General features: G+C 41.1%; 1 protein-coding gene across 1 annotated transcript; it reads left to right on the top strand.

The window, feature by feature from the left end:
* Nucleotides 1-4,636: 4,636 nt before the first annotated feature.
* On the top strand, nucleotides 4,637-5,620 carry LOC127223735 (ubiquitin-conjugating enzyme E2 variant 2). Its single transcript, XM_051186506.1, has one exon. The coding sequence runs from the start codon at nucleotides 4,645-4,647 to the stop codon at nucleotides 5,080-5,082; it is 438 nt and encodes a 145-aa protein (XP_051042463.1). The 5' UTR covers nucleotides 4,637-4,644; the 3' UTR covers nucleotides 5,083-5,620.
* The last annotated feature ends 19,548 nt before the right edge of the window (nucleotides 5,621-25,168 follow it).

The raw sequence follows: 25,168 nt of genomic DNA, 5'->3' as shown, positions 1-25,168 counted from the left end.
AATAAAAGATGAAACTGTGGTGCACCTATCATACCATTTAATAATACAATATAAAGTCCTGTCCCAGACATACAAACACACACATTATGTCTTATTTGTATTAAATGAGGCTGTGGAGCAGTCTAAGGTGGGGAGCAAGTGTGAAGTTCAGTGGGTACTTTGAGAGATGATGGGTGTCAACACCGTGACTGGGATACCGCTACCTCTAAATGCCTTAGTCACATTCACTGACATCTTCTAGTCTAAGAAAATCATACTTCGGTAAGCCAAAATAAAAATGGAAGATAATTGAATTGGTTTAAGAAATACAATATACAAATAAAATCAAGCCCTTGGCAAAGGAACGCTCTTTGTGAGAACGCAGTGTGGTCAGCATGGTCTCATGGGCTTCAGTGATTCTTGCCAATTACTCCCAGCCGTTGAATCAAAGTGCCTTTCAAGATGAACTCAAGTAATCATGTGTTGTCTGCAAAAAGGAGATTCTAAACTCCCTTCCTCTCTTGGACGTGTATTACAGACAGCCAGTGTGCTCTCGGGCAATGTCCTGTGGGAGCTGCATGATATATATTTCCTGTAGTCTGGGTGCTCATTTGCAGCTTCATGGATAGCTGTGGGCCACTGCTATAAACTTAGCACATGCTAATGAAAACTATCACTAGCGTAAGCTGTCATTTATTAAGAATGTGTAAAACTTTATGGGTATTGGACTCTGAGCCATAGAAGCTTAGCCATCCCCACTCCTGATATGCAGGAAAGGACTCAGGACAGATGGTCAGCCTGCACAAGCAGTAGGATTGGATTCCCAGTACTATATGGAATCTTGTGTTTGTTATCTCAGCACTTAAAATGTGGAGACAGGAACATCAAAAGTTGAAAGTCATCCTCAGCCAAATAGTAGGTTCCAGACCATCCTAGAATATACAAGACCCTAACTTGAAAAAAAAAAGGAGGGAAAGAAAGAAGAGAGAATATAATCTAAAATGCCTTATGTACATGTATGAAAAAATCATAATGAAATCCATTTTTTGTGTATACTTAATATGGTATTAATAAAACTTAAACATCAAAGTAAAATTAATTGCCAGCAAACCTGATGATCTGAGTTTGATCTGGTGCCCACATGATAAAAGGAGAAAATAGTTCCCTTGAGTTGGCCTCTGGCCTCTGGCATGCCATGCCATGCCATGTCATGTCATGTCATGTCATAAACAAACAAATAAATATATAATAAACAAAATAAAATGAATATATAATGCACATCAAATAAAACTTGGTTTTAGATGAATAATATGGTAGTGTCCATAAAATCAGAAAGTCATATAACCATCATCACTATCTAAATCTTTGCCACTTCCTTTCCCTGCTCCTGGAAACTATTCAATTGCTTTCTATCTTATGGGATTTGCCTATTCTGGCTATTTTCTGTAAATGGAACCATTTCTCCAGCTCTATTTTGCTGTATTTCTGAAAAAGAGACACATTGAAAAGCTAAGAACAAAATAAGAGAGAGAGAGAGAAGAGGGAAGTGTATGTAAGAGTTGAGCATGCCTATAATTCCATGGCATGCATATACTCACATGCATACATATACATGTAGTGCACACATGTGTAAATAATAATAAGTAAGCAAAAATGCATTAGAGCTTTAAAAATGAGATTCAAGTAAATGAGTGGTTTTATATGCATTGAAGAGTGGGCTGGGCCCTGGCTGCCTGTGTTTGGATGTGTCACAGGTGCCTGAAGGGAAGGCACAGATGGGAACAGATGAGCTCCCATTATCAAGGAGGACCACAAGCAATAGCTCTGTTCCCCACCCTTTCCCACATTACTGCTTAAAAACAACCCCTGCAACAGCACCGCCAATAGGATTATCCTTTAATTAGACCAAAGCCTGTCTTTCTGTGCCTTTGCTTCTGGTAATTGGATTTAGTGGCTTTGCCTTTAAAAACACAAGCAATTTCTCAAGATTTCAAAGATCTGCTTGAAATTGTCTAGTGGCCTTTTTGTAACACCTAGTCTTTATCGTAGGCCCAAAGTCTCAAACAAATGAGCAATACTCAAAGGAAAATCTTATTTTCAATAATTAATGAAGCTTCTCAGAGTCTCAGAGTGAAGAAATGTGGACCGAATTACTTGTTCTTGGATAAAGAGAGTGGTGAAATGCCCATTCTGGGGAATTTCTGTGATGTTCTGCTCAGTCATATATATGTCTAAACTATAGACATTAAGACAGGAAGCCACCCACTGAAGGGAACCATAGACCATGACAGCCTAAGAGAAACGAAGGGTACCATGCCAGGTTTGGTATGCACTGTCACAAATCGAGGTTAATTCACAGTCAGGAACCAGAAAGCCATTACTTGGTCTAGTGTAGAATTAACCAACAGGATAGACTCTGGGGGTGTAGCTCAATGGCTGGGTGCTTGCTTGAACATACAGGGACTCGGTCTCACCACCAGAACTGAAAAAGAAAGAGAGAAAGAAAAGAAGGAAGGAAGGAAGGAAGGAAGAAAAAAAGAAGAAAAAAGGAAAGGAATAGCCAAGTTGGTTCTAATGTTGTTGTTTGTTTTGTTTTTTTGCTGCACACTTCTGATTCCAGCATTCATAATACTAAGTTTGGATGGCACAAAGTCTAAGTTATACTGTGAGACTGTGTCTCAAAAAAAAAAAAAAATCAAAACATCATGGCTGGAGAGAGGGCTCAGTGGTTATGAGTAGCTGACGCTTTTCCAAACAACCCAAGTTCAGTTCCCAATACCCATGTACTCATGTTGGATGGCTCTTTACCACCTGTAACTTCAGTTCCGGAGGAGCGCTGCCCTCTTCTGGTCTCCATGGGCACCTGCACACAGCTAGCATATACTCACAGGGGTGTGTGTGTGTGTGTGTGTGTGTGTGTGTGTGTGCGCACACACACACACACACACACACACACGGGCACACACACACAAATATTAAAAAGAAAAGACAATGCAATGTCACCCCTCATTTCTCCTTTCTACAAGAAAGTACTGATGCTAAGCATGGGCTCAATTGTATAGCAAGTCCTTTGACGAGTAGAGCATTATAGACTAGTAAGCAAAGTCGTCCAAATACCACATGCTATTTGCTCTGTAGAAAGGAGGTGGGGGGCATGTATAGTCAACAAGCATCACATGAGCTTTATATAATGATGAGTTGCCAGGCATTGGCGAAAGGGCAACTTGAAGGAAGCAGAAGAGGTGGGTTAGGAGAGAAGAGTGAATGGGCAATGCAGTCAAAGGGGTACTAATTAGAGGCTTGTGTCATGCTTTTGATTTAAAAGTCACTCCGGGCCTATTCATACTTGTGAAAATAACAGAAATTCCTTAATACTTAACAGTATATCACATTTAATAAACAGAACATATATATTTACAAGCTGCTGCAGTCTAAAATCATTTCAAGTTGCCATTAAAACTACTAACTCCAGAAATACTTTTGGTGTTATGATAAGCAAGAGGCCTAATTATGAAAGTGCACAGACAACACGGCCGCTATTGGATCTAAGAAGACCTCAGAATACAGGTTAGGGAATAAACCATGATACTAGACATAAAGAGAACTTCTTCTTTTCTAGTTTTCTACTTCAACTATAATGGTTTGTAGACACATATCATGCTTTGCGATCAAATCCTTTGTCTTGCTAAGGCTTGAGAAGTTTCACATTCTGTTCTTCTCTTGCGGGATGGAAATCATGATGTTGTTCTGCAGGCTTCCGGGAGACCGGGGACTCATTCATAGCCACACACTACCAGGTGCTGCCAGAGAAAACTGAGATGAGAACAGTAGAACTAACAGCAATGTCGGGCTGACTGGAGTCTGAGCCCTCGCTGCTGCACAGAGATTTGTAACTTCAAGAGTAGCTAGGTCTGTCTCAGGATACAAAGGTCCATTAGCGTAATAGACATAATTTGTCTAATTCTTCCTCAACCCACAATCTCTAAAATGGAGATTTAACTGTTAGGAATGATTACCCGTATTGATTGCTCTCCTGTTGCTGTCATCAAATTGCCTGACATAGACAACTAAAAAGGAAGAAAGGAGCTCTTTTAGCTTGTGGTTTCTGAGGGTTGCATCCACAGTTGTTTGGACCAGTGCCCTATGTGAAAACATCATGGCAGCTTACTTCACTACTGAGTGGGAAGCAGGTGCCCCAGAGACCTACCTCTTTCAACTAGGTCCCAAGTTCTGAAGTTTCCACATTCCTAAAAATGATGCTACTAGCTGGGAGACCAAGTATTCAATCCATTTAAGCCCGAGAGAAGCCATTTCATAAAGAAACTGTACCCATAGCTCTAGTCCAAAGCAGAGTGTGTAAGAAAGATGCAGGAAGTTCCTGGTCTTTTATGTTTCTGTACAATGAGGGTGGCCTCAGACTTTTACCAGTTTGAAAGTTCCTCTTTCTGCGATAGGAAATATGATAAAACATCTTCTCTGACAGTGGGGGCTTCTGAAGAAGCTCAGAGATAGAAAGCTTAATATGGGGTAGGTAGAGTAGGGAGAAAGAAAGGAGGGGTCCCTAACCACACAGCCTTGGTGGAGATTCCCCTGGTGTCCTCAAAATCAACTCTCAGTATGAAGAACAGGTGCTTGTAAGAAGCCATCTCCAGGGAGCAGGATAAGATGGCTGTCTCCACAGGAGTTAAAGTTCCTCGGAATTTTCGCTTGTTGGAAGAACTTGAAGAAGGACAGAAAGGAGTAGGTGATGGTACAGTTAGCTGGGGCCTTGAAGATGATGAAGACATGACACTTACAAGGTGGACAGGCATGATTATTGGGCCACCAAGGACAAACTATGAAAACAGAATATATAGCCTGAAAGTAGAATGTGGATCTAAATACCCAGAAGCTCCTCCATCAGTTAGATTTGTAACAAAAATTAATATGAATGGAATCAATAATTCCAGTGGAATGGTGGATGCACGAAGCATACCAGTGTTAGCAAAATGGCAAAATTCCTATAGCATTAAAGTTGTACTTCAAGAACTAAGACGTCTAATGATGTCCAAAGAAAATATGAAGCTTCCACAGCCACCAGAAGGACAGACGTACAACAACTGATTTTAGTGGATCTCAAACTTGTCTTAAATCAACAACAATCTTCTATTCATGTTAATGTCTTGATTAAATATCACCATGAAAATACCCACATTAAATAAAAGAATTCCAGCTGGTAAACATGATCCGGACAGTTGTAAGAATATATTTAATATATGTACACCTATTATGTTTTCAGGTAACAGAAGTACAGCACAATTTTTCTTTCTCTTAAAGCACTGTCCTTTAAACATGAACCTGAAATAATCAAAATTGAATTCAGGTTTTCAAGACAAAAGCATGGCAAAGGAGTGTCAGATGGCAGTGGAAACCTTTGTCTTTCTGGAAAGTAAAGTCTCAAGAAGGAAGAACAGAAATGGCATGCTTTATCCATTATCCTTAGACTGCAGTGAACTGTTTAAAGTAGCAGGTAGAATGAATAGACACAGTTGTATTAACTCTTGAAGTGGGTGTGGGTGCTGACTACTATAGCATCAAAAATTGCTTCAGGATTGTTTTGATACCTGTATTTAAAATAAAAAGATGTTGGGGTATTGATGAATCTGTTAAAAGCTGTTCCTGTTTGTTACATGTAATAGACATAAATATTTGTTTACAGTCTTTGTTTAATAAAACATACTTAGAAGTTTTAAGTGAAGTCAACAAAAAGGAAATAGGTTATGGATATGTGATATTCTGAGATTAAAGTTAGTCTTGAAATGTAAATAAAATATGGAATGTGTCCTCAGAGACTGTGCTATTTCTGTTACATTGATATATGTATAGTAGCCATATCAAGGTGGCAAAATTGAGGATTATTAAGCTTGGCATGGTGGTGGCAGAGGCAGGAATATTGCAAGTTCTATCCAGGCCAGCCAGGGTTGCTAAATAAGACTGCATTTCAAACAAAACAAAACAAACCTAAAACCAAAAATACTGAGAACATTACAGGTTTTTATTGAAGCACATTTTTTTAATTCTATTTTATATACTTTGAGTTGGAATTTACAGAGCATTTACTTTGACGTATTACATGCTTAGTTTAATTTCTTTGCATAGAGATGTATCCCAGTTACTACATTTCTAATTTGATTTCATCAAAGGTAATATTAAAATGGGATCCTTGTATTTTAGCAGTTTTTATAGTCACAGACTACAAATTATTCAAGTATTCATTCTTTTTTCTTTGTAACATATTTATCTTTATATGAAGCTTTTGGTTATTTACATTGAATATATTGACATTTCCTCCCTATCACATATTTTATTTGGGTGTGTATGCACCTGTGCAGGTCAGAGTATACCCTTCTGGAGTTAGCTCTCTACTTTTATGTATGTTCCTGGTGTTGAACTCCAATCACTATGCTTGTGAACAAGTGCCTTCACTACTGAGCTATCTCATTGGTCCCCTCCGTGTCTTTTAAGACCAATGAGAGTTAATTTTATTCATTCCACTCATTTCACTTTAAGAAATCTCTCTGAAGTTGAAAATTCATTTTTATTATTTTATCACAGTGACAGAGTTTGATTGTCAAAATATAAAATTTAGGTGTTCAATCTTTGCCCATAAAGAAAGTAAAGGAAAAGTGTTTAGTAGTAGACTGTGGATTATTAAACTATTTTGGTTACTTTTATAGCAAGGATAGTTTATTTGGCATGTTTTGATCAATTTCTTTCAAAGTTAAAACTTGTTTGGTCAGCATTGTGTTCATTAAACATCATTACTGGTATTTTGATAAAGGGTATCACTGTGTAGCCTATGATGGCCTCAGACTTGCAGCAATACTCCTGTCTTAGCCTCCCAAGTACTGGTTTAGGTGCACACTACCGTGTCTAACGTAAATGTACTAATTTTTACGTAGCCTAGTTATTAAAGATTTTTATTCTCTCTCTCTCTCTCTGTGTGTGACCTTAAAGTTGGTATGGTGATATATTATTTATGATTTATTAAAGCTTGCCTGAGGATTCATAAAGCAGTCATCCTCAAGATACAGAGATCAGGCAGTGGTGGCACACACCTTTAATCCCAGGACTCAGGATTAAGAGTAGATGGATGTCTGTTAGTTCAAGGCTACCCTAGCTTACACAACACTGAAGAGTAACAGAGCTCATGCCTTTAATCTCAGCATTGGGGGAGGTATTTAAGACAGAAACAGGGTCTCAGAGCTGTGTTCATTCTCCAGTCACACTAAAGAGAGGCTTCAGTCTGAGGTAGAGTGAGAGCTATTGTCAGCTGCTTTGCTTTTTTGATCTTCAGCTTGATGCTTGAACCCCAATATCTGACTCTAGGTCTTTTATTTATTGCGTTACAAGTTGGTGTCAAGAATCTCCCTCAATTACTCTTTCACTTTATAATTTGATACAGGGTTTCTAAGTGAACCCAGAGCTCACTGATGAAGCTAGCCTTGTTAATCAGCTTGTTGTCAGATCCCTGCCTCTGCTTTTCAAAGCCTCTCACCTATCATTTGATGTGGGTTCTGGGGATCTGATCTGCAATAAGCATTTCAGCCATTGAGCCATCTCATCAGCCCCTCAAAGATGTAACTATTTCAAAACAATACAACATACAGTATCATAAAAATTTTCTATGTGTAATTTATTAAAAGACTTAAATATTATCCTAGTACTTTAATGGTTAAAGGTTAAGTTGAATTGTGCTGATGGTATCGAGTCATTACCAGTGTGATAGTTTCTCCCTTGAAAATATGCCTTGTGTTACTTGGAAGCTAGTAAGTGTTGGGAGCTTTTGGTAGGCTGGCCTCATGTCCTCATTGTATATGCTACTGTGGAAGTTCTCTCCTCCACCCAAGTCTCTGTTGTTGGAGAGTCTAGCCTATTAAGCACACATACACACACAAAGAAAAAAAAACAAAACAAACAAACAAAAAAAAAAAACCCTTTCTTGTGGTAGGGATTGTGCATCTTAGCAGAAATCTGTGATTCATTTAATCGATTTCTAAAGCAGAATCCATTGTGCATTTAACAATTATAATATCTATGGTAATCTAAGATATCTTAACTGATGAAACTTTAGAGATAATAAAACCTCTTTTAAATATAAGCCATTAGTTTTAAAGCAAAATTTCCTTTGTAAAGTGGCTCGGGTTGCAGGAATGTTGTGGTGTAAACAGACTAGGAAATTACCTTAGAAATTTGTTTCAGAGATTTTTTTTTTCAAGTGTGATCCTTGAAGATGACTATATATTAATAAAAGTTACAAAAGTTAAAAAAAAAAAAGAAGAAGCTATCTCCAATGAGCTTGCGCAGCCAACCTCCTGCAGGTGCACCCCTGATAAGATCAAGGAGACCTCAAGCTTGCAGGAAAGCTGGACAGAGCTTCCGGAGTAAGCTGGCAGGAGACCACATGCTTAGCTAGATGCAACTGGGTTAATGCCAAATTGCTGTCTCTAGTGCTATTTGGTGAATAGAGTCATGCTGTAGTTATCTGAAGAGTGAACTAGGTGGGTCGCAGACATGGCTCTAGAAATTAGACAGAGGAAAGCCTGAGTTTTTGGCAGTCTGGATGGAGAAGGGGAGCTAAGACCTCATAGTAAAAACCAAACTTTTACCAGGATCAAATATCTATGTGGGTGGAAGCTATTGGCCATCTGGGGCAGCCTCTGAAGATTTGTTTTTACTGTCTACTCACTATTTTTATATCATAGTGTGTTTTAATTGATTTGAAATATATAGTTCCATTGCCCTGATAAGCCCTGATTGTAAACATGCCAATACTGGGAAGGTATTGGCATGGACAGATAATTGGTCCAAATGGATTCTACTGACAGCTTGAGTGAAGACCGTATTATGGAGAAGGGGAAAAATAGGTAAGTGACTGCCTGATCCAGTGCTGCATTAATGGGATTCATGTCAAATGAAAAACTAACATTTAATCCAGGTGGTGCCCTGTGAAGTTATGTTTAGACAGCTTACCACCTGATAACACATACTGTTTTTTTGGGAACTCTCTTTATCCTAAGAGAGTACCACATGGTACCAGCACTGTGAGCCCAGTCGCTGACTAGAATTTGTTGCTCTGAACTTCTACCCAGAACTAACTGAGGCTACTGCCCACTGATGGGGGAACGGAGTCATGGGCCAACTGCACTGCTCAATGTCTGGAACTGAGCAAGAGATGAAAGGCCAGTTTCCCTCTGGAAGCCTGGATGTGTACTGAGTAAATTCAATAGGCATATGGCCCAGGAAAGAAGGAAAAAGTGAAAGTAATTGTGAAACTAATAAGAGCTAAGATAAACCTTGGAAAGTGGCTCAAAATATTGTTTATAATTGGAAGAAGAAATGTGAGCATCTGACATTTGAAAATAGACCAGCAACCTATTAGTGTTCAGCACATCCCTGTTAGAGTGTGTACTGATGAAGGTCATTAAGTCTAATGTTGGTAATTACTGGGGCTGGAATCTGAAACATTCCCCATAGGCTCAGACTTTGAATACTTATGCCTGGTTATACCTAGTCTTCAGTCCATTCCTCACTATATTTTGTGTACATCATGAAGTAAAGATATCCCTCCACTACACGTCTACAACTGTGATGTCTGGCCCAGGCCATCACAAGCTGAACTTTCTGAATCAGTATGTGAAAACACAACCGTCCTGAACTTGTCAGGTACTTGGTCACAGTAATATAAACTTCCTTATGCATATCCCTCTTCCCCTTAAATGTAGAAAGATTGCTGTCAATAATCAAGTAGGCAAATGCAATCCAGTATAGTCTTCAGACACACAGTAGCCAGAAGACAGAGCTTGTACAATACCTCCTTCACTTTCTGACATCTCCATTTTCCAATCTTTCTACATCACTCCATGACCCTTAGACACATCTAGTGAAAGCCAAGGGATAAGGAAATGCAGCTGTTTTCCTTTGAAATTCCCAAACAGCTTTTGAAATCCTCTCCCAATGTCAGTGGCAAAGAGAGGTATGTATCCAAAGCTCCTGTATCCTAGTCTGGGACCCTAACAGTAGTCAGTCATATTCCACATCATTTCAGTTGGGAACAGCTGTGAGATGTTAAACAGCTGCCCCTATCCTGCAGCCCAGTACCCAGCTCATCCCCAGAAAATCCACTGCCATTTCAATTTTGGACATGTGAACCCTCTTCACTTCATGTGTATCAGTGAAGCTATGTTTCCTCGAGAGCATTTTGCTCCCATTGCCCTGTATTATTATAAGTTGTTTAAAAATCATGTGGGGTCTTGAGAGATGGCTCAGTGGTTAAGACCACTGGCTGTTCTTTGAGAATACCCACATGATGGCTTCAGCTCTCCTGTTAACAACATGTTAGTGTCATCCCTTGGGTCTGATCACCCTGGCTAACAGGGCATTGACAGGTCACTCTGAAGGACAAGGGTACAATTGCATTAGCCATTCCTTCTATTTTAGAGGAAGAATATCTAAAAATTGTAAAATAAACCCAGAACCTAATTAAATGCTCAATATGACTCAACCAAATTTCCCTTAAGGGACACAAGGAACTTCACACATTTCTTCATGATGGCTTTATTAATTCCAGCTTCTGCCAGTGGTGATAGGAGTCCACTTTAGGACAGTAGGCTGTAACTGCTCTAGGGAGTGTGGCTGAAACCCTTTCCTTGAATTACTCACAGCTTGTATAGAATCCATGAGCAGCTACTGCTGGGATCCCTAACTGTCCTCAGAGGTAGGATTACTAGTCTAGAAATGTCTTTCCATCAAGTCCCATGAGATCATGTGTGTTGTATGTGTTTTTCATGTTTCCCTTGCACATGAAGAGGGAGGAAGGATAGAGGAAACATAAAATTAAATCAATAACATGAGGCTAGAGAGACAGCCTCATGTTTTAGAGGACATACTGCTCTTTCCCATGATCTGAGTTCAGTTTCTAGCATTCGTGTGGGGCAGCTCACAACCCCCTGTAACTGCAGTTCCAGAGGATCCAATGCCCAATTCTGGTCTCAGAAGACATTGCACTCATGCGCACAAACCCACACTCACACACACAAATGTACACCTAATTTTTAAAAGAAAAAGAAAAGAGAAGTCAAGAACTTCAAAAGGAATGATTAAATAAATCACATTAAGTGTCAGCATGATCTATTTCTGTCGTTTCATTGTCCTAGGGCAGGGCCAGGAGCAGAGTGGCACCAAGCTAAAGTTTGTTAGGGGAATAAATGAGATTTTCAAATAATCAATCATTAGGAAAGCTGGCCATTTTAACTTTAACACCCCAGGACAGAAAATGAAGAATGAAGTAGAAATCAGAGAGAGAGAGAGAGAGAGAGAGAGAGAGAGAGAGAGAGAGAGAGAGAGAGAGACTGACAGAGAGAAACAGACATGGAGAGAGAGAGGTTGTTTACATGCTATTTATCATCCTAGAGAGCAGTTCTCACCCTGTGGGTCGTAACCACTTGGGGGATCACAGATTAGATAGTCTGCATATCAGATGTTTACATTACAGTTCATAACAGTAGCAAATCTAAAGTTATAAGGTAGCAACAAAATGATTTAATGGTTGGAGGTCCCCACAAGATAATGAACTGTCTTAAGAGTCATAGCATTAGGAAAGTTAAGAACCACTGTCCTAGAGAGACAGTGAGAACACAGGGATATCCTTCTTGGTCAATCATTCTTCCATGTGTGACTTGATAATTCCAAGATACCAATCAGGTCTACACCATGAACAGCCAGCTGTAATTTGCTCCTGGACAGAGAAACCTCTACAAAGAAGGTTGAATAAAGCCTCCAGTTTCCTAGGTCATTATTTAAGGTTCATGACTCTGATGCTACCTCCCACTCTACTTGCTATGGGTTACATGTGCTTTGAATGCCCCCTGCCCCCAAATTTCTTGTGCTAGGAGATTGGCCCATTGTAGTGATATTGTGGTGAAGAAATTTTTAAAGCCCAGTGGACGGAAGTGAAGTCATTAAGAATCCATGAAGATGAAGGGATTCATTTTAGGCCCTGTGACTAGGTGAAGTCTCTAGGTTCTAGATTAGTGTCCAAGAGAGGGTGTTAGAAAGGAACAAAGCCAGGTCCTAGTTTGTCCCCTAACTCTGCATGTGACAACTCTCTTACATATACACTTTTACCAGTAGCTGAGGCCAGAGCCATATTCATAGGTCTCTGGAATTATGAGCTACAATAACTTCTCTTTTCCATAGAGTTATACAGCCTTGAGTATCTTGTTATAGTAGCACATGGCAGACAAGACTTGAGGTTAGTCCCCAGAAGAGCTATGAAAAATCTGGTAAATTGCAAGGTAAATTAACTTTCCCAGCATGGTTTGTAAGCCAACCACAATCTCAAACCACACACAAATGCTAATGGGGCGTCTGGCAGCAGTGCAGCTAAGTATCAGAAAAAGATGGAGCCAAGGAAGTTAAGCAAAACTAGACTATGATCAGTAGACAGCACTCCTTCTATTCTTGGGACCACACCATTCTATCTGGGTGTATGTGGAGACCATTCACTGGTGGCCGATGTGCTTTTTGGTGCTGTTCTTAGGCCACCGTTACACAGTGGATGGCCAGCCATTCTCACAGAATACAGTCTGCCACTTGAATTTCTGCTTATTCTGTTCTTTCTTACTCCATCTTACACTTCTGCTAACGATCTCTGGTGTGTTTCATGCAGCAGACAGTGACATATGCATGCTGTTAGACCTTTTGACACTCCAAAGGAATTTTATCTTGTTTCATATTGAAGTCTGGAGATAAACCAGTAATAGGGGATTCCAACAATTCCGAGCAGCCTTCTTTACTGTCATGGCATGTGATTAATGGTTGTTAATAGACTCGTGTGATACTTCTTACATTTGCTTCCATAGGGAAATACATATATATGTATGTATATGTGTATATACATACATGCACATGTATAAATATTCACCTTTTCTTTCCATACTCACTGTGCCTATTCCACTCATTCACGTGCACATACATGCTGACAGATTCTAAATACTGTTCAAGTTCATATATTGCAGAAGGTAGCCTTTCTCCTTGTTTTATGGTGGTGCTAAAAGAATCACTCCTCTGGACCATTTTATAATTCATTAATACCAGCTCTAATCTCTGAGTGGCATTGTAAAGGAATATTAGTGGGATATTATGGCTTTTTTCCAGGACATCATTGGCAAATGGTTCGGCAGACTGTGTGTCATACAGAAAGATACATGATGGCTTTGGAGTCTGTTGCTCTCGGACTATATCTCTCTTTGGAACAATAAAATTTGAATGTTACCACTAGTTTTGTAACTAGTAGTTTAGTGAAACTGCCTTTGAATATAATAACACTTAGTCCTTCAAATAATACTATTATAGACAAGACATTCTTTTTATTTTTAATTGTGTGTGTGTGTGTGCATATGTGGTATGGGTGTTTTGTGTGTGTGTGTGTGTGTGTGTGTGTGTGTGTGTGTGGTGTGCATGTTAGTATATTTGTGAGTGTATGAGAGTGAGTGTATATGATGTGAGTGTGTATGTGTGTTCATGTGAGTGCTGGTACCTACAGAAAGTGGAAGATGGCTTATGATCCCCTTATAATTCCCTGGAGCTTGAGTTTCAGCTGTTGAGAGCAGCCCACATGGGTGCTGGGAACTAACCTTGAATCCTCTGCAAGAGCAAAGCGCACTTTTCACTGAAGAGTCATCTATCCACCCCAACAAGATGTTCTTAAAGAGAACCAAGGAATCTCATCATCCCGAGACTCCTAAAGGAGCCATTAGCTGTGCATCTTCTTCACAATAATAGCAAAGCATTATTGTCCCTCTCACTGTATTGGTATTTATCAAACAGCACAAAATTAACGATGAGTGAAATGGCTGGGGCTGAGCATAAACCAAGGTACTGACACTAAGCCATATTAGTAATTATCCCTAAGGCACACATTCACATTCCCAGCTAAGGGGGGAGATACCTTTTAAACAAGAATTTCCTTGATAAACCAATTACAAAGATTGGTGATATAAAATGTCAGTCTCTGAGAAAAGTTCCTTTGTGTCAGTACAACACAACCAGCCCGACACATACCAAAGTACTCTGGTGGTTGGGAGGGCACTCTTAGAGGCCGTGAGTGTTTAGTTGAAAAAAATCGCTAACCAACAAACTATAGTTTTCCAGGCTTGGCTGTTGATTAGCTATTTTCTCAGAAATAAAACAATCTATTAACCAAAGGGATGTAACACAGAGTATTTGGTGCTATTGTTAAAAACCGAGATTTTATGTGATAATTAGTATTTTGGAACATTTTTATTTTGAAATTTGTTCTTTCTGTTATGACATTTAGCTTGACAAATCTCTACTATTTTAAAGTTGTTTTGGTTTTTTATTTTTTATTTTTTTTTTTGTTTTCTTTTTTTTTCTGATAGGATCAGTGGTGATGTGACCAACTGTTATTTTTCAAATGCTCCATAATAGAATATATCAACACTAGGAAAGCTACTGAACTGACTGTAGAAAGCATATTTTTAGCCACAGGACTCTGATGATATTCAAGTCTAGCCTGATTTATAATGGACATTTTCAATAGACAAACACCATGGCACTATTACTATGAACTCCTCCTAGAGAGTACTTCAATTCTATAACGTACAACCATTAGATTATACTGGGACAGGCCGAGGATGCCTCAATCAGTATGTCATCCACACAAATGCGAGGACCTGTGTTCATATCCCTAGAATCCACATAAAAACCTGGGTTGAATATCTGTAACCTCGGTGCTGGGAGATGGAGATAGGCAGATAGATCCCCGAAGCCCATTGACCAGCATGTCTTGCCATTGATGAGCTCCAGGTGTGGTGAGAGATGTTGAATCACAGAACAAAATTGGAGAATAATGAAGACACACACATGCACACAACTGCACTAACAAATACAACACACACACACAACTGCACTAGCAAACACCACACACACACATGCACACAACTTCACTAACAAATACCACAAGCATACACACACACAACTGCACTAGCAAACAGTTCTCTCTCTCTCTCTCTCTCTCTCTCTCTCTCTCTCTCTCTCATATTCTCCCCCTGGAACTCTTTCTTACTCAATAGTGAAATATGACTTCAGCATCCTACTATGTCCCTGGGTGGCCAGGTAAGAGTCAGTGACAAGCCTGCTGCTTTGAAATGTGAACTCCCAGCAGAAAAGCTGTAAGGACACTTCCATATATCCTATTTTAAAAAATAGATTATGAATGATATTGCTAACAGTTTCCTTTTAAAGAATTATTTGTGTGTGTGTGTGCATGCTAGTTTCTGTGTATGTATATATATGTATTGCCAATGTGTGTGCATATGTGTACACAGTGCCTGAGGGAGACTTGCCATATTGGTGGCTCTGGGTTTGATTGAAAGACCCTGCCTCAATGAATAAGGTGGAAGAACAGGCCTCCACCTATTTACATATATGCACAAGCACACCAACATATGCATGCACCTATACACATGCAAAAAACCCACCTATATACACATAGACCTGTAAAAATGAAAGAAAAGAGACCTAGACTCACAAAGATAAAAGTCTTTATGGGGAAGAATACGCTAAATGGGCATCTACAAACCATATTGCACATACCCCCTTCATCTTTGTAGGATCATAGTGAGGTTGAAGTTGCCTCATTACCACTCATTTGGGGCTTGAGGAAGTCAGAAAGGTCAAGTGACTTGATGGAAGACATGCAGAAGGTGGGACATACCTCATTTTGGAGGAAAGTTCTGAGTTAGTTCCTTGAGAATTCTATGCATGCATATAATTTTGACCAAATTGACCCCCTTCACTCCCCTCCAAACACGCTCCCCACTAGCTTTCCCTCCCATCTACATGTGCTGATTTTTAAGCCGCAGAGTTCACTTACAGCTGCCTGTATGTGTGACCATCTCCTGGGACATGTGCAGTCTCTTAGGAGCTTTATCTCTGAAGGAAAGTGACTCTCCCCCTCCTAGCAACCATCAACTACCAATAGCCCCTCCCCATCCAGGCATGGACTTTAACTGGTTTAACTTTGGTCTTATGCATGCAATCCAGCCTCTGTGAGTTCACAAGTTCACACGTGTGATGGCACAATCCCTTCCAGCAAACACGTAAATGCATTGATCAAAGCAAATTGGTTTTGCTCTTCACCCTCCTTCAGTCCTGCACCCCGTTTTGGTCTCCTCCACTTCTTGGTATCTATAGGTGGATAGTAAACATGGAGAATAGAAGTGTTGGAAGGTAAGTGTTGAGCCTTTTCATAGGTACAGCTATTGCTACCCTCACCCTCTTGCATCTGCCTTCCCTTTCTCATCGAGTTGACCAAGCAGCAGAGGAAGCCAACGTTTGTTTACAGAAGAGAAAGTTCAGCAGTACATTTGGAGAGCCAGGTCTTTGGGTGAGTAAGACCAGACTTACCATTCTATGTCCTGTCTTTATCCACATGACACTGACAGTGAGGATCTGTACTTGACAGAGCTTTCATAGATCACCCATAAAAACAGGTATGATAAAGCTGACTTTCTAGAGGTGGGATGTGTCCTGTGTGGTGGCTATTGCTGACTCATCACAACCTGTTTAGCTTTCTTCATTGTTTCTTCAGTGTAGAAACAGTTTGGTAGACAAGACAGTTAAATATAGCTTCCAGAGCTAGGGATTCTGGAAATTTTTACTGCCATATTACCATTCCATATAGCCTGGAATGTTCCTCAGCTATCTTCATGAACAGGTGGTAAAGGAAAGTATAGAGAGAGGAGGAAGGAAAGGAAGAGAAGGAGGGAGAGGAGGAGGAAAACCTAGTCCATTTGTCACCTTATAAAGTCTGGAAGGCTCCTCTCTATCCCAAAGAAGGTAGAAAGTGGCTTAGGAGTTCTCAAGGGGTTTCCCTCTTTCCTACTTGTTGTGGGTTACTTCATGTAATCATGACCCGCCCCCCAGGTCTCTGAGCTCTTTCAGCAACTTGACAGAAGACAGAGATTGACATACCAATGTCTTCTCCTTCAATTGCATTATCTGGACCATAGCTGAGGTGTTGTATTTTTTTTTTATAACCAAGTCCATTTAAATGAAAACAAACATTTATAGACAATATTTGGGAATTTGGGCGTCATTCTTTCCAAACTACTTCCTGCTGGTAACGGACGCTGTCATGGGGGATTCTAAGAAGATGTAGAAATCCTGGCTGTAGTCTGAAAGGCTGCTTTGTCCAGCTGTTTTGAATGTAGGATCACCTGGTACTCTGTTTCAGGTGGTCTGGCTTGATCAAACCACATTAGTCTGGAAGGAATCCACATCTTTTCATTTTCTGTGGAAACAAAAATAGAAATCCTTTCCCCCAGTAACTTGTCCTTGAACTTAAATTTTGGAGTCAAAGCATTTTTTAATTTATTTTTAATTTATTATTTTACATGTCGATCCCAGTTCCTTCTCCTTCCCTCTCTCCTATCCTCCCTCCCTTCCTTTTACCCTCTCTACCCTCTCCCATGCACTCTAACCACCCTCCCCTCCCATCCCCCCACCCCAATTCCATATGTAGGGGAACACCATCCAGTTGGGGTCATATAGATCTGACAGGTCATGTGAAGTAGGGACTAGGGCTTCTCTCCTGTCTCTAGGTTAAAGCAGTTATCCCTCCATGGGGGATGTGTTTGCAAGGTCATTTTGTGCACCAGGGATACATCCTGGTTCCACTGTCTGTGGTCCCTTAGACTGCTCAGTCCTTCTGGCTGAGACCCATATTCAGGGGGGGCTGAGTCAGTCCCATGTTGGCTTCCCAGCTATCAGTCTGGGGTTCCGTTAGCTCCTCCTTGTTCAGGTCAACTGTCTCTATGTGTTTCTGCAGCCTGGTCTTGTCCTCTCCATCTGCATCTGGGTTCTAGTTCCACTCGGTGTTTATGTATGGGTGTTTGCTCCTGTTTCCAACAGGTATTAGATGAGGGCTCCATGGATAAGTTAGTTGTTGATCTCACTATCTGGGAAGGGCATTTATGGTAGCCTTTCCACGGATGCTCAAATTGTTAGTTGGCAGAAGTCTTGTAGTTCTCTAGACCTTTCTTTGTGTTCAATTTTATCTTCAAACCAATATTGGCTCCTTCTTTTATGTTCTCTCTCTCTCTCTCTTTCTCTCTCTCTCTCTCTCTCTCTCTCTCTCTCTCTCTCTCTCTCTCTCTTTCTCTCTCTCTCCTGTCTTCTATTCCTAACCGGGCTCAATCTTCCTAGTCAGATGTGTTTTCCTCTCCTCCCCCTCTCTTTCTCCTACTTCTCTCTCTATTCGCTGCCCCCCCCACTTCCCCTGAGCTCTGGGGGACTTGACCCTTCCCACTTCTGTGAGGGACTTTATATGAATCTCTTAGAATACACCTTGTATCCTCATTCCTCTGGTGGTGTGAGTTATAGGCTAGTGATCCTTTGCTCTAGGTCTAAAATCCATATATGAGTGAGTACATACTATGTTCCTCTTTTTGTGACTGGGTTACCTCATTCAGGATGGTTTCTTCAAGTGTCATCCACTTGTGTGTTGTATTTCTTTTAAGGCAAGAAAAGTTCCGGCTTCTTATCTAAGGTCTGACATTATTACCCACACCCCCAGTCTGTCACTTGCTGTGCCACACTTTCCTTAGAATGGGAATTATGGCTGCCCTTGTTCACCTCATAAAGTCACAAAAAAAACTATCTTTGTCACTTGCAAAGCTAGATTCCTGGGAAAACCTGTAATGGAGCACTCTCACTAAGGTGGGAAGGACTGACATTAGTCCCTCTATCCAAGCAATGAAAAAAGGGACATGTCTCAGTCTTGCCATAACGTCTGGATCTAATGTGGTTGGCTCCCTGCACTTTTCCACACTGTGTTCTTATGTTAACCTAAGATTCCAGGATCCATAGAGTGCTCCTCACTTCCCCCACCAACACATTTCTCATCCCTGGGGACATCTTTCCTTCTCCAAATATGTACAAAACCAGCAGCCCCAAAGCTGGCTGTGGGCTGGCTGAGCTCAAGGCTATTCTGGGGCAGCCGGTTTGCATGCTTGCTAGAGGAGGATTAATGAGCCAGTCTGCTCATCCATTGCAATTAGAAACAACACCACAACTATTCTGACGCTATTTCTATGCAGAGAGCTTGAACTGCTCATCAGCCCTCCTCACTCAGAGACCTGTGGGTAATTAGGGCCCTGTTAAATATAGGAGACTCGAAGGAGGGTGGCCCCATCTAAGCAGATGCCCCGAGATGGCACCTCAACCTGCAGAACCAGAGCTGAAAGTGCCCTGGCCATTTTATCCAACATGGGCTGGGCTGTGACAGGCAATTTAGGAACAAGAGTCAATCAATCTTAGGAAAGTTTCCACACATTCATGGGCCCAGATCCACTGAGTCACAGGTTTGACACCAGCCCATTAAAAGGATGAATTCCATTTTTACCTAAGGCCAAGTGGAAGGGGGTGGGTGGGTACTGTGTCCCTGCATCTCTTATACTTGAACAAGAACAACTCAACAAAGTAAAAGAGAATGGAGTGAGGTTAGGAGTGTGGGAATGTGTTATGATCATAACAGCTTTGATTGGGGCCCTTGGCTGGTTAGGAAGCTCATCTCTGCTATGAAAAGGTCCTCTTAAACAAGCAGATCCCTGCCCTCCGGGGTTGAGAATACTATATAGTTCATAACTTGTTTCCTCCTGTTGCTGGAGGCTGAGAGAGAATGAGTCTAGCTGTGCATTCTAGATTTTCTTATAGTCTCTATTTTCCAGGAATTAGGAGGTGATTAATGAAATTAAGTTCAGAGTCCAGAGCCCCAGCCAGGTGCCAGGGAGACTTTGGGAGTTCCTCTGATCTCATCTCTGTGATATTTACCTTTGTGTGTTCTCTGAGGCCTGCTACTCAAAGTGTAGGATGATTAAAACACTGCCTGAGAATGTGGCAGAAATGTGGGAACTCAGGCCTGGTCTACTGAGTCAGAACCTGCCCCCTAATGATGCCCCTAGGAAATCTATAGGGACATCCAGGTTTTAAGAGTGCCCTGCAGGGGGTGGATTGCTGGATACCTGGGAGTGGAGATAGCATTATTGTTTAAGATTTGCCAGTGTGAGGTGAGCAGACAGGGGGCCTAGCTGTGCCTTGTGAGGTTAAGGGGAGGGGGCCCCAGCTGTGCTTTGTGAGGTTAAAGAGGTGCAGCTGTTGTGCCTTGTGAGGTTATGCGGAGGGGCACAGCTCTGCTGTTTGGATTCCTTATTTGGGATTTTCCATTAATGATGATGAAAGAAGATGATCACTCACTTTCTGGGCTCCCAGGATAATGGGAGAAACTAAGGTCTGGGTGCCCATTCTGGAAGAGCCTTGGTTGTCTGCAACCTCACTCTGAGTGTTGTCCTTCGCAAGTGCACTTTGGGTACTTGGGTGAAGTTTTTTGACAAAGTGCTGTCCATCTTTCAAATTGCACTTAAAGGATCTGGACCCTGGGGCACTTCTCCCCTGCTTGGCTTAGGAGATTCAGTCATCTTCATGGATACTGTAGTTAATGTTGTTTTATGGGGTAGCCCTTCACTTACCACAGGTCAGTGGCTCTTCCTCAAGAGAGGGGCATGGCTCACTGTGCCCCCCCAGAAGTATTTACCTCATCCCCTCTAATAAGTAACCAAGCATCAAGACATGCCACCTCCCTTAGTTTTGTCAAACCTCTATGAAGGGGCCATTCTTGTCAGGGGTGGATTTTTGGTGGAAGTCACTCGATTTTTGGGTATTTGGGGGACCTGCTGGCCATGAAGGTCACTCTCAGGGCTTGAAACATTAGGACAAGTGTCAGAGCTCAGCCTTTCTGAAGCCTAGATGTTGAGTCAGGCCCAGGTGTTTCATTCTGAAGAAGCCATGTGAGTGTTATTATCTGAATTCTTTATATTTTACCAAGTCATGAGGGTAGACAACCGCAGTCACCCAGGAAACATACTCTGTCAGCTACAGGGTGCCCAGAGATGGTAGACACTGTATAATCCTGGTGGCACCATTTCATGCACAATTTTACTGACTGTTAACCCCAAAGGGAATGGTACTTCTAGCTTTCCTGTGCCCCCAGGCTGGTGAGGGAGGCAGAGGCAGACCTAACGTAAGTAATGAATGAATTGCATGGTTAACATTGTGATACACACAACAATGAAGATTTGTAGGATGGTACATGTTAAACCACTTTTCAAGATCGAAAGTACCAGCTTCCATGACTGATGGTAAGCCTTTGCTAGCTCAAAGTCTCTATAACATTTAGCAACATCTCTCTTCAGTCAATCTGAGCCCTGAGCCTCCAGCACTCCACTGGGTCACATGGAATATCAGAGAAGGCCCCAAAGACTTATGGCTTCTAGAGTATTCTTGATGTAGTAAAACCTGAATTAAGCCTGCCAGACAGAGCATCTGTAATTGCCAAATGTAGGATTCTTTCCAGGCAGGAGACTAGCCTAAGCAAAGACTCTGGGGGCAAGAAGAAAATTGATGCATGATATGAAGAGAGATATTAGTGGGGCTTTGTGCACCTCCAGTCCAAGAATGGGCCTCTCGCTGTTACCATCATCTGAGGCAAGAGGAACCTGGGCAGCAGAAGGAGAGAGCAAAGTAGAAGGCAATAGATCCGAACCCAGGTCTTTCTCCTGTACATACTTTCTGCTGCTCTTCTGTTGAAACTGGAAGCAAAGGCAAGGGCCATGGATGAGTGAAATTTAGGCTGTAGTTCTAGGAATAGCACAAATTTCACCTCTCAGGACATATCTCAGGCAGGCAATTTCCTAGCAAGTTGATTTAGAGGACATTGGGAAATTTGATGGGACATGTAGACAGCCTCGTTATATGGAACATGCTTGAATACATGTGCAGATTTGCACATGTGTTCTGGGGGGCTCAGTAAAACCCTGAAGCTAGATTGTAACCTCTGTGATTCAAAAGCTTTAGGGGGAGAGCCCCCCCATAGTTTCAGCTTGCCATGTTGCTGTCTCTCTCCTGCTTGGTCATGGACTGTCTCTGGTGAGGGGATGATCCTCACCCTCTGTCTACCATCTTACTAGATGTTTTTTATCTTCTCTTGTTATTATTATAACAAGAGATTTTGTCTTTTATTGGAGTCCCAGGACCATGTCATTTAAAATACCTCTTACAAGGGTGTTGGGCTAGAATGAGGAGCTGGTGATTTCCATTAGCCTGATTCCTGACAACTTTGTCCCCTGTGTCTCTAGCCATTATGTGACACTCCATTAACACCTATTTTTAGTGCTCCCTTTCAAGACCCATGCCCTTGGACATCCTTTGTCAAAACATGTCATTAAAATATTTCCAAATCTTTCAGTAGTTCAATATCCAATAAATCCACTCTACACGTGCTACATTATACTCATGAGTAAATTTCTACTGTATTAAATTTCAGGAGCACAACCCTGACATCCTTGCTCTTCCTTCTTTGTGGACACTTTTGAATTTAAAGAAGGAATTTGTAAAAGTGTTATAAATCCTTTGGAAATAAAGACTCATTAAAATAGAGAGCATACAATTCCTACTGTAATTATTTTACTTCAGTTCTAGTACTGTGGCCCATCTCACTTCCAACTCCTCCTCCTAGAACAAGGAAGGACAGGTTTACATTAAAGACAAGGCTCTGCCTTCTCCCACAGCCTCATGTGCTTTGTGATAGCTATTCCATTCCATCACACATAAATACATTGGCCCATGAAAGCTCACAGAACTCCTGAGAGCTAATTAACTATTCTTGAATTTTGTGAGCTGATAACTATTTCAGATGAGACACTGATGGGAGAAAGATGATCTCATAAGCCAGTAATAAAATAATGAGCAATATGACCATCGAGGAACAACAGCACTGGAGGTGATGGGCAGAGCATGTCCTGTGGAGCTATGCAGAATAATACACTGTTTGGGACTCTGTGGGCTTCCCTAAAGTGTATAGTCTGGCTCTGCATTGGGCTACAGCTATATAAAAATTAAGTGTTTGTTGATTGGATAAATCTTAAGGCATTTGGAAAAAAATCACACCCAGGAGAATTCTAGTCATCCACATTCAGATTAAGGTAAATGATGCACTTGCACTTTAGATTTTCATATGTGTATATGAATATGTATATATATATATATATATAATGTTTATTAACTTATGGATAGGATCTCATGTTCTTCCCTTTGAGCCTTCACCCTGGTCTCTTTTTGGATGACTGGCCACTTGAACTTCTGCCCAGTGGCCTACCCATGAGTCAGAAGTATCTGTGAGAGTTGATGATTGTCTCACTAAGTTTCATCTTGGAGAAGTGACATTTGTCCGACTTCTAGCTCTGTATTAGTCACTTGCTCCATACTCTGCTCATATGAGCTCATTAGCTCACTTCATCTCCCAAAAATGTGATGTAGGCAAATAAGACTCAGAGGAGCGAAATGACTTGGCAAATGATACATAACATTCATGACTTCAGTTTCTGTTATTCAAAAAAAGAAGAAGAAGTGTGGTATTTAATCTTCCAGGACACTTCAGGGGGCACTTACCCAGAGGCGAAACCCTGTGTGTCACAGGATGAATGTGATAATGAAGAAAAGATCATTTTCCTGCCTCACTTTGAACTTCAGATTTATCTACTCTTGAGTCAGGAGAAACAATTACAATTTAATCATTTCATAAAGCAATCATCATAATGGTATGTATGCTCATGGAGTGCTCAGCATCCTCATGAGCAAATCTTTAAGTTTAGTTTAGTACCAAACCTAAGTGGCTGAAGCACATCTCCTCATTCACCTTTCAGTAACAACAAGCACATGTCTAAGTTGCTGAAAGCACAATGGCTAGTTGAAGGTGTGGAATGAGCAAAAAACTGAAGAACCTGAGGGCCTAAGGTACGGATGTAGGAAGCCAATCCTTGAGACTCTTTGAATATATATTGGGCTTCAGTGAGTTTAACTCTTTCAAGAAGAAGAATAAAAAGAAGGAGAAGGAGGAGGAGAAGAAGAAAGCAAGAAGAGGAAGAAAAGAAGGGCAATAAAAATCTAAAGGGTTAGAGTGTTAGTGCTGTTATTAGGAAATAACATCCATGAGTTGACCTAGAGGGGAGACAAGAAAGGGCAAAGGGTTTCACGAACTCTACCAGCTGCAAGTCCTCTAGCCCAGAGGAGCATGTTCAGTCTTTTTCATACCACTTCACATTTCTGAGACAATGAAGTGTGTTTTCTAAGTGATAGAATCAGATTCCCTGAGGACTAGCCATTGTGCCCTCCCTCTAAGAAGACTGGAAGTATTGGCATGCCCTCACCTACTCAAGGGACCTTGATCTAATGATTAATGAGAGTTGATGAACAAATGCACTGGCTCCCATCCTACTAGGATAATTCTTTCATGTTCAACATTGGAAGCAAGATCTTGTTTTTTAATTTGTTTACCCATTCCTTTCCCTAAATCTTGACCTCAGTCTTCCTCTCCCTTGCCAGTTTTATTGGATCATTTTATCCACTGCTTCTTTTAAAATCCCTGCTTTGGATTCTGCCTCAGAAAAAAAGAAAGAGAGAGAGGAAGAAAAGAGCAATGGGAGTTTAGTTCCCCTGTCACACAATGGGCTAATAATGAGACACCCTATAGAAAATGCATCTAAAAGTTGATGCTGTGAAGGCACATGGGATATACATGCCCCAAGTATGGCAAGGGGCCAGTCCTAATGCCAATATCAGGCTTGTACTTTGGTCCCCAAGTCCTCAGATCACATACCATGTAAAGATGGTACAGATTCATAGAGCGATCTTTGTGTTTTATCTTCAGGTGCATTTAGGCTTTTCTTTGCAATAGAGCAAGCCAAAGGGAGAAAAGACATCCAGAGACTTGGCCATTAGTTAAGGAGTATCAAGTGCCTCTCAGATCAGTAACTTTAATAACCTAGTATGCTGTTGAATGAGCCAAAACAGTGGGTGATGCGGTTCTGGGAGCTGGCACCCCATCAGAAGCAGGAGGGCAGCAATTGTCAGCAGATGCAACTTGTCCTTGTGACCTTTACCCTTATCGCCAGGACGTGGTTTGGGGCAAAGAGAGCAGTTCAACTTTAGCCTTGAATTACAACACTATTTGAAGCAATATTTGGAGGAAGCTGATGTCATTGGCCAACTTACTCTCATTCCAACAGCCCTG

Source organism: Phodopus roborovskii, unplaced genomic scaffold (assembly GCF_943737965.1).
Source record: "Phodopus roborovskii unplaced genomic scaffold, PHOROB, whole genome shotgun sequence".
NCBI classification, from domain to species: domain Eukaryota; kingdom Metazoa; phylum Chordata; class Mammalia; order Rodentia; family Cricetidae; genus Phodopus; species Phodopus roborovskii.
This window is presented reverse-complemented; position numbering and strand designations above follow the sequence as displayed.